Source organism: Delphinus delphis, chromosome 6, assembly GCF_949987515.2.
Source record: "Delphinus delphis chromosome 6, mDelDel1.2, whole genome shotgun sequence".
Taxonomy (NCBI): domain Eukaryota; kingdom Metazoa; phylum Chordata; class Mammalia; order Artiodactyla; family Delphinidae; genus Delphinus; species Delphinus delphis.
In genome coordinates, this window is record NC_082688.1 from 8,424,493 (window position 1) to 8,439,951 (window position 15,459).

The window sequence follows — 15,459 nt, forward strand, 5'->3', positions numbered from 1 at the left end:
CACAGTCATTTATCTAGCCCAACACATATACTTTTAACAGGAAAAAAAAGAGCTCATAAATATTCTAACTCCTATCACATACCCAGAGAGCAAAGGTACAGAAAAATCAGAATATGTATTACAATAATATTTAAACCTCAAAAACTAGATTTAGAAACTTTTAGGAACAAGATAACATAAAAACAAATGCTACCTTTCTTAATTCATAAATGATTTTATTTAATTATATAACACCATTAACAGAGAAAAATACCAAGCCACATGTTTTAACACACTGAAAGACACAGATTAAAAGTACGTAACAGTAAAAACACACAGATAAAGATGATCAAATTATTATAGCCCTTCAATAGTCATTCATTCCCATCCAGTCCTTATACTGTACTCACATGGTCTAACAGTAAATATACAACAAAAGATCTGAAGAGCTTGGCGATCCTCTCTAAATCAAAATCAATGTTCTACCACTGAACAGACAGTGTAAACTTACCAGCTCCACAGATCCATAATGTTTCCTACTGAAATCCCCACGTCTACAGCCTAGGTCTTCCGAGACAGAGCTGGAACAAAAATGCTTCATCAGTATTATACATAGCGATCTGGCCACAAACCTTCTGCAAAAATCCACTACCATTTGCAAAAAGGGCTGCTATGGAACAGGCTTGCCCAGCTCCTCACTGCAGGGGAGCCTCCTTGCAACAGACACAGTCCTCAGCAGCCATTGCAGAGCCGGGCGTGCATGGAGCCCTCAGTAAGAAGAAAAACACCCGAGTCATCCCTGGAAGTACAGGCAATGATTGAATTAAATATTTAGTCATTTGGAATCGATTGACATCTCCCAGGCTACTGGTGGTTTATAATTTCATTTTGTATAACCAACGAGGAGAGAAAACCTGCAGTAAACTTGAGGCAAGGGACAAAGCTTGCAATTATCTTTCATTTAAGAGAGGCTCTTTGTCCCAAATATTCAGCATAAAAATAACCAGCATTATGGGATGCTATACAGGAGACATAAACTTTAAATAGGAGGAAAAAAAAAAACTTCAAAATCCTGGTAGGCCCCACGCCCTCCCCTTTAATTTATGACAACATGACAATATGGAAACAGACTAGGACTAACAGAAAAATGTAAAATTCCAACTTCCAAGTATATTTAGTTTTTTTTACATGGCAGTAGCTAATACTTTCCTACCCCCTCCCCTCAAAAAAGGCTTAAGTCAGATAAGAAAAATCACATGCATTGTTGAGGAAGAGTAATTAAAACAAGGGCAAAACTGTTACTGCATTTGCATCTTGAATGCATAGTTACACACTCAAAAGACACATCTTATTGAATAGTTGGCATATATAGGACCTCAAGCAGTACTCATGAAACCACCGGAGATCCACAAATACAAACAGTTTTAATAAGTTGGTTCTAATATGTCATGCAAATACTCTAATAAAACAGAAAATAAAATTCCCCAGGAATTACGTGTTTAATATATCCCAAATATTTGGGATCTAACATGCAAAGAAAGGTGCATTTAGTACCTTTTCATCCTTCCTTAAAAGGTAGGCTACATTTTCTAAATTACAGCCCTGTTGGCACGTTCAGAAAGAGACTGACTCTGATGTTTCACGTCCACAGAACTGACTCTCTGCCAGGTCACTATTTGATAGGCTCCAAGAAGGACAGCAAGAGAGAAATGAGATTAGAGAGTCTAATGGTATTCCGCTTCCTCCATTTCACAGGGATGGCTGAGTTCATCGTATTGGAGAGATTTAACCTTTTGTAGTCCTCACTGCCTTAGCTGAAACCATGTGACAAATTAATGAATGCAGCTTGGAAGGGTGTCCTAGATATTTACCCAGGCTACCTTCCTGCTTCTAGTGACATGATTTTCTACCGAAAAATCTCTGAAAGAGATGTAAAAACTTCCCTCCGTGGCCTGCTCCAGTGTTAGCCATGTCCTCTATGCCCATTTTCTTAGCCCTTTTTGAAAACGCTCCTGGAGGATACTTCCATTGCCTTACATAACAGTTTCAAGATCCTTCCCCAGTGCCCCGAGTTACCGAGAGGGAGTGGGCTCCGGGGAGGGAAGTGTCCACGGGCTTGGACAGAGGTCGGGCACAGAGCCGATGCTCAATGGCTGTTGACTGAGCGCTGTCTGCCCAGACCTCAGCCCACCTCATCAGTTACGCCAGGCCCATGACGCAGTCACCAACCGCAGCAACAGTGGCTTCTAACCCAAATGGCCAACAACATGAAAAAAGCAAGGATGCCGGGCTCTGGGTCCCTCCCTGTGCCGTCCTCAGCACCACAGAGGGGGGTCCAAGACACAGTGCCAGCTCCCTAACTTTGCCAACAGCCAGAAACAAACACAAAAAAAGGTGACGACCCTACATCCTGGAGCAGCCACCTCCTTAGAAGCCTCATAGAGGGAAAACAATGTCCTAGGAAAACAACCAAGAGAGAGATAAACAGATCAGCCATCGGCTGCCCTTTTCCCCTCTAATCACATTTCATCCAATACACTGCAGAGACAGCGCTTGCTAATGGTGGCTGGCAGGCTGAACTACACAGGATGCATTTCTAGGGCGGCAGGAGGCACTCAAACCAGCCATGTTAAAAAACCCGCCCCACTCCCCTCCTCTGTCCCCAGGCTCTCTGGCCCCTTGGCACCCAGCAGCACAAGGGTCGTGTTTAGGGGGATCACCCCGAGCTCCAAGGGGAGTTTTGTTCTCCTCCAGGTCCCCAGAGTCTGGCCCACTGCTGGGCACAGGGTGGACATGCAGTAAAAGTTTGTTGCGTCTGTGAAGATATTTGCACATCTTTCAGATCTCACTAGCTGCTGCCTGATAACGTCCCTCGTGAGCACCTAGGCAGGCCACCTGTTGACCTTCTTCCTGATAAGCCCCCGGACGGTACTCCATCAGTCCAGACAGTCCTGGCCCAAGAGGCAGATATGCCTACGTGCACACCAAAACCTACTTCCTGTTCCTCTGGGGCTTGTCACTAGACTACATTTCCTAGCCCTTCTTGCAGTGACTGTGACCATATGGCTGATTTCTGGCCAAGAAAATACAGACCAAAGTGATGTGCCTGTGGGATGCCATGGGAAGTGCCTGCCCTCTTTCCCTGCGGCCAGCAGGGTGGAGAGGACCATGAGGACCCAGAGGAAGGCAGAGCTCCAAGAAGGAAAAACCCAAGTGGAAGGTCATACCTTTAAGAACATCTGTATTAGAATATGCTGTGAGCAAGAAATAAACATTTAGTTGTGTTAATCACGTAGAGTTTGGGTTTACCTGTGAAAGCCGCTGTGCTACCTGAACTAGCACAGAAGTCGGTATCTTGCAGTGGGGTGCTACTACCATGGCAACACCTAAAATACGTGGCACAGGCTTCACAGGCAGGCAGCAGCCAGGGAGGAAATGCATCTCAGAGGCTGGAGACACAGAGATCTAGGTTGTAGAGTAGCAACTGGTGATAAAACTTGCACCTACAGTAACTGAGGAGGTGGACCTGTGCCTTCCGAGCCTGCAGCTCCAAGGAACGTGGCTGGACAGGTCAGAGTGAACCCGTGGGCTGGCTCCTACTGGCTGACCTTAGCAAGGTTTTTTCAAGGAAGAGATGAGCCCGGGCTAGAACTGGATGGATTTCAAGCAAAGACAGAAGGGACTAGAGAGAGTCTCGAGACCAAGGGCCTCACAGGCTTGAGAAATCACTGTTTCTGGACCCCAAACAATAAGAATTCTGGCCAGTGAAATGTGGGTAGAAATGATGGGTACCTCTTCCAGACGACGCCCATACAAATTTCCCATGAATAATCCTTGCTTTCTTTCCTCATCGGCTGGCTGTGAGGACCAAGAGGGGTGAAGCCGCACCACGAAGGAGTCCTGGTCCCTAAATGACCACACAGAATATCCTAAGTAGGCACACCCTCACTGGACTGTGAGATGAGAGAGAAAGAACTTTGATTGCTTGAAGCCACTAAGATTCAAGGTTTATCTGTTACAACAGGTGATTTTAATTTCATGGGTACAGCTCTCTGTAGGTAACAGAAAGTAGTGTGAGAATAAGCCCCACACAAAAGGGGCTGTCAGAGGGCTGGTGGGCCAGGATGCCTATGGGGGTCAGCAAGCTCTGGCCTCTCACTGCCTGTTTTTGAATACTAAGTTTTATTGGGATACAGCCACGCGCTTTGGTGATAGGCTGTCTGTGGCTGCTTTTGGGTTTCAATGGCAGAGTCGAGGAGTTGCAACAGAGACCTGTAGGGCCTGCAAAGCCCAAACTATTTACTCTCTGGCCCTTTATAGAAAGACTGCCCAACCCCTGCCCTAGAGCCTCACCAATCCCTTTTGCTGGTTTCAGGCCTACCCATAAGCTGTGATTAGTATGCCAATGAAAATAGCAGTGTTTATTAGAGTCCATCAGAATCCCCGGGGGTGGGGGGGGGAGCTTTCTAAAAATGCAGATTCCCTGGCCCTATTCCCAGAGGTTGTGATTCAGCCTGACTGCGATTTTTTTTTTTTTTTACTCTAATGAGAAGTCAATTTTATTTTATTTTTTATTTTTTTAAACATCTTTATTGGGGTACAATTGCTTTACAATGGTGTGTTAGTTTCTGCTTTATAACAAAGTGAATCAGTTATACATATACATATGTTCCCATATCTCTTCCCTCTTGGTCTCCCTCCCTCCCACCCTCCCTATCCCACCCCTCCAGGCTGTCACAAAGCACCGAGCCAATATCCCTGTGCCATGCGGCTGCTTCCCACTAGCTATCTACCTTACTACGTTTGTTAGTGTGTATATATGTCCATGACTCTCTCTCGCCCTGTCACAGCTCACCCTTCCCCCTCCCCATAACCTCAAGTCCGTTCTCTAGGAGGTCTGCGTCTTTATTCCTGCCTTACCCCTAGGTTCTTCATGACATTTTTTTTTCCTTAAATTCCATATATATGTGTTAGCATACGGTATTTGTCTTTTTCTTTCTGACTTACTTCACTCTGTATGACAGACTCTAGGTCTATCCACCTCATTACAAATAGCTCAATTTCGTTTCTTTTTATGGCTGAGTAATATTCCATTGTATATATGTGCCACATCTTCTTTTTTTTTTTTTTCCTGACTGCGATTTTAATAAGCAGTGGTGGGAATTCTGATGCACGGGGTTCACAGACAATGTTTTGAAAAATACTGCTCTTCCAGATGACTCTGGAATCCCTGGGAAACCTGTTAGCCATTCTGCGGCACTTTTATAAGGAAGAACAAGGCCTTGATCAAGTTTTCCATGAATGGGAGGAGGTGTCATATAGTCCCTAAGGGCAAGTGCTTCAGTCACAGATGTGGGTTCTTAATCTCCCTGGGCATTAGTTCCCACATGTATAAAATGTGGTTGATAGTATCACCTACTTAATAGGGTTATAAAGAATAAACTAAAAAGAGCAGATAAAAATTTATTCTAAGCATAACGTCTATTACATGAAAACTACTCAATAAATGTTAGCTATTATTATCGCTCTTTTTATTAGTATGAATTCTTCTCTGGTTGTTAGAGAGAGCCCTGGGAAGGGGCGTGCAGCATACATGATTACCAACTTTTTAAAGAATTTTAAATAAGATGACTTTTTTTTAAAAAACATCTTTATTGGAGTATAATTGCTTTACAACGCAGACGTAGAGAATGGACTTGAGGACATGGGGAGGGGGAAGGGTAAGCTGGGACAAAGTGAGAGAGTGGCATGGACTCATATATACTACCAAATGTAAGATGCCTTTTTTCCCCCTGTGGTGGAAAGGGAGACCTGGAGCCAAGCAGCCTCCTAGGGTGGGGCTAAGGGCAGCATCACAGCTCAGCACGACATCCCCTCCCTAAAAGTGTTGGCAGTGTGACCTCACCTAGAAAATACTTGGGACCCAACAGCATGTCACCAGAACAAGGCAGGTGCAAAAAAGAATCAGAGGGTTCAAGTTCCTCACAGGGACTGTGGTCTAGGCTCTAAATAGAAACTCTTTCTGTTTTAGTAAATTAACGTGAGAGGATGCTGGATCACGAGCATGAACAGAGCTGAGGGCCATCATGTTAAATCTCTAAAGAAGGCCCGGATGAGAGCAAAGATTTCCAGCTCCACACAGAGGCTAGAAAAATTACCATTATGTAAGTCAGGGACCTGGAAAGCAGGACAACCCCCTACAAAGAGGCGAAGTTATGGAAACTGAAAAAGGGGAAAAAAAGGAAGCTGAAATTCAGCGATACACGTCCTTACTCAAGTGGCCCAGAGATTAGTGACTGACCCTAACAACTGGCCAGACTCCCCTATTCCAGGCCTCAGTCAACTCCAGCCCTGCTGGAAGAGTTAAAGCCAATGGAAGAACGGGACTCCTCCTGGATCAGCAGAGAGAATTTGTGAAAAGCAACAGGCTTACCGACAGCAGAGCTCAATGTCAGGAGCGCCGGGACAACACCTCCACCCCCTGGATAAGCAGTTTGTAATAGACAGATGGATGGGATCCCCCTATTTGAGGGACAGAGAAGCTGAAAAACGTGCCAGACTACAGATTTAGGCTTGGAAGTAGCCCCGGGCCTCCTAACAGCAGGTACGAGAATAGCTTATTGCACATAAGGGAGCAGTTGTCTCTCCTTCCGAAGATAAGTGACACAAAAAAGCAGAGCTGCAATTATACATTAACTTCTAATGACGAAATGGAAGAATCCTGTCCTCTTTTGAAGAGATTTCAGACACTAGGAAGTAGGAAGTAAGCAAGAGGATTTCTAGAGTGTAAGGGTCCCAGGAAATCCGAGCCCCTGGAGTCTGGCTCCAGACGGCATCTTGTTCCCCAACTGTGCTTATGGGGTCACAGTACCAGGTGCTCCTGTACCAGGATCTTAAGTTTACCATCCCTTAGCAAGTTCCACCAACCATAAGGTGGTCAGACATGCCTGGCTTTGAATGTCAGCTCCATGGCACTCTAGCTCTGTGGCCCCAGGCAAGTTACTTATCCTCTCTGAGCTTGTTTCCTCATCTGTAACATGGGCTTAAAATAACATCTGTCTCTGTGGGAGGATTAAAAGATATCATAGGTGCTTAGCACAACACCTGACACATAAATAAATGCTGGTTATTCTAACTGTCAGGGACCTTACCAACCTCGGTCATGACCATGTCCCACGTGTCTCAGAATGCCTGGCTCATAGCAGGCTGCTCCATGAATATTTGTTGAATTAACGAGTCATGAATTAATGATAACCTCTGCTGGCCTTTGCTCTACTTGAACGCAGGTGGGTTCCTGCCCCCTTTTCTCCTTTCCCTCCTCCACCCCCTATCTGCCGTTAGATATTCTGACATACCTTTGGGTATATTTGATGTTACCTCCCACCATTAGTCAGTCATCTTTCTCATTCTAATCCTCACTTCTCTAACATTCTAGAATGCATTCCTCCTACAGTATTTATGTATCTACTAAGTTTCTGGACAAAGACAGAACTTACCAGGTTCTCTGCTATTACTAAAGTCTTGTGGTAATTCACTGCAAGCCTCCTTTCAATAATGATCTGTACCAGTGCCCTTGGAATTCTATCTCTAAATAAAAAACAGCAACCATACCAAACTTTGGCGAAGACATGGAGCAACTGGACCACTTATAGACTGTGGGTGGGGGCTTCCCCGGTGGTGCAGTGGTTAAGAATCCGCCTGCCAATGCAGGGGACACAGGTTCGAGCCCTGGTCCGGGAAGATCCCACATGCCGCAGAGCAACTAAGCCCATGCGCCACAACTACTGAGCCTGTGCTCTAGAGTCCGCGAGCCACAACTACTGAGCCCACGCGCCACAACTACTGAAGCCCGCGTGCCCAGAGCCCGTGCTCTGCAACAAGAGAAGCCACTGCAATGAGAAGCCAGTGCACCACAACGAAGAGTAGCCCCCGCTCGCCACAACTAGAGAAAGCCTGCGCACAGCAACGAAGACCCAATACAGCCAAAAATAAAAATAAATAAAATAAATAAATTTATTTTAAATATATATATATATATATATATATATATAGACTGTGGGTGGGAATGTGCAAGGTAAGCCAAGCCTCTTTGGAAACCAGTTGGCAGTTTCTTATAAAATTAAATATGCAGTTACCATATGACCCAGCACTTGCACTCTTGGGCATTTATCCCAGAAAAATGAAAAAATATATTCACAAGTACCTATACACAAATGTTGGTATCAGCTTTATTCATAATAGCCCCAAGCTAGAAAAAGCCTAGAAATCTTTGGAAGGGTGAATGGATAAACGAACTGTGGTGCATGCCCACCACGGAATATCCCTCAGCCAGGAAAAGGAACACACTACTGACAGATACAACAACTTGGATGAAAGTCCAGGGAATTGTGTGGAGTGGAAAAGGCCAACCATAAAAGCTTACTTACTGTGTGATTCTATTATGCAACATTCTTGAAATGACAAAATTATAGAGCGAGGTAGGTGTGGTCATAAAAGGGCAGCATAAGGGACTCTGTGGTGATGGAGCCATGTCTGTGTCTTATCTGTGGTGGTGGAGAAATGAACCTACACATATGATAAGACTGCATGTGACACTGGGGAAATCTAAGGCCAATGGATTGTATCACTGACCATTTCCTGGCTGTGACTGATACTTTACTATAGTTATGCCAGATGTTACCATTGGGGGAAACTGGGTAAAGGGTACCTGGGATCTCTCTGTGTTACTTCTTCTAACTGCATATGAATCTATTATGCTCTCAAAATAAAAAGGTTAATTTAAAAAAGACCTGTATCTGAGTTGAAATTCATTCACTCATTCCATAAACAGTTCCTGAGCACCTGTGAGGTCCCAGGTGCTGGGCCAGGTGCTAAACCTGAGACGTGTGCTCTCTGCTGTCATAGCACTTATGGCGCAGTGGGAAAATATACAGGACATCGGACTTCACAGGAACAAAAACTTTGTGCAAGCACGTCACACCTGTGTATAGCAAATCTGGTAAACTGTACAACAGCCTCTTTTGTCTCCTTCTTGAGTAGCTGATGCCATCTTGGGATATGAGAGGCCTGTCACTCTGCTCAGTTCAAGACCCACCATCCAGAAACCTGGGAGCTGCTACCTAGAAAATGATTCCTACAAAGTGTAATGTCCGCACATCTGCTCCCTCCCACCCTAATCTTTAGCGACCTTGGCTTCTCCTTTCCTATAATGTCAAGACTGAAGGGATTTCTAGCTCAGAGTACATTTGGTTTGGGAAACACTGCTCCACAGGATACCTGCACATGCATGACCACGAAGTGTTAAACAGAAACGTATTTAAGGAAAAAGAATCAGCAGACAACATATGTTGCTGCGTACCTCCCTGGATCGCCTGTCGATTTAACTTCTTTGGAGAAATCTCTCCAAAGTGTGCCTTCCCAAGTTCTCAAAGCTTCTCTCCCGAGATTCCCAGACTGCCCCCAACTGTACCCAGACCCTGAAGGGAGGCATGCTGTCCAGAGTGGGCACTTCCGAACAGTCCTGTCGGCAGGGAGAATCCTAGGGAACACCAAGGTCATTCCGACCCTCGCTACTCAGAGTGGTCCTTTTCCCTCAGCTGATTAGAAATGCAGACCCTCAGGCCCCACCCCAGACCTAATGAGACAGAATCAGCATTTTAACAAGATCCCCTGAGGATTCAAATGCACACTGAACTTTGAGAAGCACTGACTCTGGTTCTCAAAACCTACCTATATGTAAGAATCACCTGGATTTCTTCTCTAATTTGTCTTATTTCTTCAAGATGCAGAAAAATAAAGAATAATATAATGAACATTATAGATACAGTTGAAACCCCTGTGTACCTCTCCTTGATCTCATTTTCATCTCTCTCTCCCTTGAAACAATCACTAAATAATTTGGTTCACACTCCCTGCTTATTTTTTATATTTGTACTACATAGTCGTAAACCATATGCAGTACTGTTTAGCATGATCTTAAATTTTACACAAATGTATACCATACCGTGACTATCTCCCTGCAACTAGCTTCTCTGAACAATTGGCGTTTGAGATTTGTACACATTGATACCTGTATCACTGACAGTGCTGTGTAGTCCCCTGCTATATCACTATCCCACTGCTTCTCCATTCCCCCATGGTTGGACATTTCCTCAGTGATCATCTCCCATATTTAGCCAGCTTAGTCCTTCATCTCACGGGTCCTCACTATTTGATACCCAGATCCCTACAATAGCCTGGTCAGTCTTCCTGCCACCTCAGCATAGGATCTTAGGGTAGAAGAGACTTCCAGAGATGTCCAGAGACTTCCAGGTCCAGAGACTTAAGGGTCATTTGGTGTCCAATCTGGTATCTGTGATAGTGTATTCTTTACCAGATACTTGAAATATAGCCAGCAAGTCTCTACTTACAAACTATTAGTGATAAAGAAACAGTATGCCGCAGAGCACTCCATTCTTCCTGTCAAACAGTTTTTTTCTACATTGAACTGAAATCCATCACACTTTAATTTCCACCAGCTGGTCCTACATCTTCACCCTTTCACTTCTTCTGAATTTCCTTACCATCACTTCCACACCCCCAGCCAGCTGTCCTGTCTGGCCCGCTCGCCCTGTCTCAGCACTGCAGCCACAGTGCCCTTCTTCATTTCCTTCAACTTGCTGAGCATCTTCTCGTCTTAGGACCTGGAATGAGCTCTCCAAACTCCTTCTTCTTCCTGACCCCACCTCCACCCCCAGATTAGAAATTACAAAGAGGGTATTGGATTAACATCTGCCTCCCCTACTAAAATATAAGCTTCACAGTGGCAGGTTCTCTGTTGGTTTTGTTCAATGCAAAATCCTTAGCTTGTAACATAATACCTGGTACAGAGTTAGCTATTAGTGGAGTTTTATTTAATAATGAGTGAATGAATGAATGAAAGCAAGCCAGCCAGCCAACTCTTTGGGGCCATATAAAACAAGATCACCTCTATAGGAAAGCCCTTCAAATGTCTGAGGAGAGCCACCATGTCCCCCAGGGTTTTTCTTCTTTACCAGGGGCCAGGAGTGACATAGGAGGGTGAGGCCAGCCATACTAGATAGGTACCTAGAGAAGGGGCAGGGCAAACACAGGGACCACTTCATAACTTTCTCTAGGATCAGGCCTGGAGAGACACCCCCAGGTACTCACAAGTCCACTGTCAGCTGCTGCTGGAAGTGAACTGCATTACACAGCATATTCATGAAATTTGTTTTTGAGTCAGACATGAAAATACTATAAATGTTGCATCAGGTTAATCTCAAAAAATTCACTTCAGAGGTTAATACAATGCCAGTAATATGAGCAAACAAAGAAAATGCCGTGGGGGCCATCACAATGAAACACATTGTGACATCATTCACCAGCCATTAGCTCATGATGAGGCTGGCATTCCCTATGTCTAGAGATTGGCACCTTTCAATAAATAGGCAATACAATTAAGTGCAATGGATCAACACTGTAACATTAAAAAGTGAAACATCTGCAAGTGTCAAACTCATCCAACTGTGAACTTAAGATTCTTGCATTTTATTGCCTGTAAATTATAGTACAATAAAAATTTACTTTAGAATGTCATACAGAAAAAAAAAAACTCTGATCCTAAACTTAAATAAACTAACATCTATATGCATAGAGAAATTACATGTACATAAGTGTTGCCTGATATTTACTCAACTCTGTCTAACCCACCACTAATTCACGGCCTGATTTTAGGCAAGAAACAGCCTTTCGTGGGCTCTCAGTTCTACAACTGTAAAATGGGGCTTGATTAATGAATTAATTCAACAAATACTGATAACCATGGGACAATCCTCATAGGGCTGTTGCATTTACTGAGAAAATACATATGAAGCACTTAGCAGGTGAATAGTCTGAGCACAGTTACTATTTGAAGAAACAGAGGTTATGCATCATTAGGAAGGTGTGTGCACGTGAAGAACAACACAAAGAAGAAAAAGTCTCTTTGTGGAAATCTAGAGATAAGCTAGATTCTCCTGTAATCTAAAATGCTCTCACTTTAGGAAGTAGCTGTTAGGGAGGAAAAACTTTCCCTTTACCCTCTTATGTTCTGTAACTGGTACCTGTGAATTAAGCTGACAAAAGACAGATTAACAGGAGAAAAGGCATACAAATTTTATTTCTAACTTTACATGCACAAGGCCTGCACAGAAAAGAAAACCCAAAGTAGCAGTTAGACTCAGAGGTTTATATACTATTTTAACAAAGGGCAATAAATTGTGGAGAGGTCACAAGACAAAAGAAAAGGGATTTGGGGCTTCTAGGAGTGGTAAATCACGGGAAGACAGATATATGGGGGAAAGCAATGGTAGATAGGGTTATTTAGTAAGGTTTGTTTATGTAGACTCATCTTGGTGTCTTCTCTGTCTCTGGTGATAAGGACTGTTCTCCTTCTCTTGGTAGAGAGAGGAGAGGGGGCACTTTTACAAAGAGAAATTTATGCCCTGCTTTTAGGCAGATCGGGGGAGGGCAGAGAGTTCTTCCTGTGTCTGCTTTTCCTCAATTGCCTTCAGCTCAAAATAATCCTTATGCCAAAGTGGCATATTTTGGGGTGGTATATTTTGATCCCCTTTATAGCCAATACCAGTATGTGAAAAATTCTTAGTCTTAAGCATAAAAGTATATAAATGCTGTGGAATTGACTGAATTTTGTCTTGAGGTAACCTAGGAGAGGGGGGAAGGCCCTGGCTGCTTTTTAAATGGCCTCTGTATTGTATTCTAATTTTCTGGACCAATTTATATCCACTTCATCCTTCTCTGTGTTGTTTTTTTCTCCAGGTACATTCAGACCACGTAATGGAAGAAAAGCAGCTTACTCTGTGCTTTTAAGGTCAAACTATATTTGTGAAAGATTTTCTAAAATGTTTATTTCACCAAGGTAGTCTGATCCTGAGACAGTCTATAAAAATGAGGCTTTGAGACCAAGGATGAGGGAGAGTGTTGACGGACGTGGAGAACATTCTTCAAAGAAAGCAAAAGACTAGATCAGCCAAACTCACAGAAGTATAGGAGGCAAAAGCATTTTAACTAAGAACACTTCTTACTATAGAAGATGACAGGAAAGCAACCAGCCTGCATTCAAAGCCAAATGCGATTTACAAAAATGAGTGTTGGCTTAGGTGAATTTAGGGCAGGGCAGCCTAAACTATTTCTTTTTGCCTCCTAAAAGCAATGATTAAAAAGAGTCATACTCTTGGGGCTTCCCTGGTGGCGCAGTGGTTGAGAGTCCGCTTGCCGATGCAGGGGACGCGGGTTTGTACCCCGCTCCGGGAAGATCCCACATGCCACGGAGCGGCTAGGCCCGTGAGCAATGGCCGCTGAGCCTGCGCGTCCGGAGCCTGTGCTCCGCAACGGGAGAGACCACAGCAGTGAGCGGTCCGCGTACCGCAAAAAAAAAAAAAAAAAAAAAGAGTCATACTCTCTAGTCACTATTTATAGTGTGTCCTTATGGTGTTCTGCACTGTACTTTGAGATGAGGTGAGCACCAAAAATGGGTTACTGGCCCTTGAGGACTATAAAATTTGTAACAATAGACAACGCGAATAGTCAAAGGAATAGAGTTCTTAGTAATGGCATAACCTCCTTGAGGAAGAATGATTGCTGTTAGTGATTATTCCTCCAGGGGATGTGGAGCTCAATGGTGCAGCTTCTGTTCCCAGAAAAAGACCAGGATGTCCTGGCAGAGTGATGCCATACCCCTCCCTGACTTAGACCACACCACACAGAGCAGCAACTCAGTGTTGAACCCTACGCCACCCTTGAGCAGTGAAGATCCACATTCCTCTCCCTTCCATTCAGGCCACTCACCTCCCTGGGGACCTCACTGCTCCGGCACCTTCAAATACTACCTCTATGCTAACAACTCCCCAGACCAAATCTCCAACTCAATCTTTCTCTCCAACTGCAAGTTCAGACTTACAGCTGTCGGACATGGTTCTGCGGACACCCCCGGGGGCCTCTTAAACATAACATGCCCTGAGTCACCCTCACTCCCACTCCTCACTCACATCTCAGTCAGCAGAGCTGCCATCTTCTTCCCAGTCACTTGAGGTGCAAGTTCAGAGTCATCGCCCAGGTATTCTCTCACATCCAACATCTTAATCAGTCTCCAGGCCCCGGTAGAGGCCCCACACAGTGTTGATTTTGATTGTTGTATGTTTGTATCTGTATTTCACTCTTTGAAGAGGTAAAACTCACTTGCTTCAAAACTCACAAGAGTCCAGAAGGCCATACAGGGGTAAGTCTGTCCTCTCCTCCCTCCTCGGCCCCTCATTTCCTCTCCTTACCAGCAACCTCTATTGTTTACTGTGTGTCTGCCAGAGATGCTATATGCATTTACAAAGAAAGAGAAATACATATTCCCTTTTGCCTTTGGTAAATGGTAGCATACTATACACAACTCCACTCCTTGTTTTTGTTGTTTTTCTATTTAATGTATCTTGGAGATCTTTCCAAATCAGTACCAAAAGATCCTCCATATTCTTTCCTATGGCTACCTACTATTCCACTGAGTAGATGTACTGTATTTTATTTAGCCAGTTTCAACCTTTCGCTACTACTAATAAACTGCAGTGCATAACCTTGTACACGCCATTGTGCACGTGAGGATATTTCGAGAATTCCACCATGTCTTTTAGTCCCTCGCCACTTCTCCCCTTTCCATTTTCACGTTCTCTGCTTTAGCTCAGACCTGCATCGTTGCAGGAGCCTCCCTAACAGGCATCTCTGCTCTATTATCTTTAACTTACCCAACAAGTATTTAGTGAGCACTTTCTATGTGCCACATACTCTGCTATGACACGGAAGAACAAGAGAATAAAAACAAACAGAACAAAACAAACCCCCTCCTAACCAGACCCACACAGATCCTAGCCTGTCTCACAATTATCTGAGCTTTTTAATAAATCAAGCTGCTCTCTTCTCTGTGTTCGGAATCGGTTGAGAATTAGAGACAGGAGTCAGGCAAATGGAAATCAAGACATCAGTTTCCTCACTGTCAGAGTTTCATTGGCAAATGTGGCTGAGCCCGACAGCCACATAGACTTCCTACTACTTCCCCCAAGTTTAGACCTGGAGCAGCCCACTTGCGGGAGAGCCTGGTCTGCAGAGAGGCAGCTACTCACCTGAATGGTTGCCGAGGAATCACTGTCTCATGACTGTCGAGCTCCAACAGGGGATATCGAGGCAGGTGGGCCTCCACACCTGTCTCTAGAAGACGCAGGTGTGTTTTTCCATGTGGAAACAGGAGAGGAGCTAACGCACAAGCTCGGTGGGCAACCAGATCGCAAAGGTAAGAGAGGAAAAGAGGAAGGGGCAAGTCAGCTGTCCAGCCTCTTTCCTCCATGGAACTGGAGGAGAAGTTTCTTCCTGGAAACAATAGAATTTCCCCAACAGTAAACCCAAAGGCTTTCTCTCCAGCTTTGTGTTTTAAAATCAAGTAGT

The 15,459-nt window shown here is 44.3% G+C and overlaps 1 protein-coding gene across 1 annotated transcript in view; it reads right to left on the reverse strand.

Moving 5' to 3' along the window:
* The window catches only part of GARNL3 (GTPase activating Rap/RanGAP domain like 3), a 152,493-nt gene that overhangs the window by 107,510 nt on the left and 29,524 nt on the right, over positions 1 to 15,459 (reverse strand). Inside the window, exon 3 of the mRNA XM_060013298.1 lies at positions 491 to 560. Within this exon, the coding sequence (XP_059869281.1) occupies positions 491 to 560 (70 nt within the window). The remainder of the gene's footprint in view (positions 1 to 490; positions 561 to 15,459) is intronic.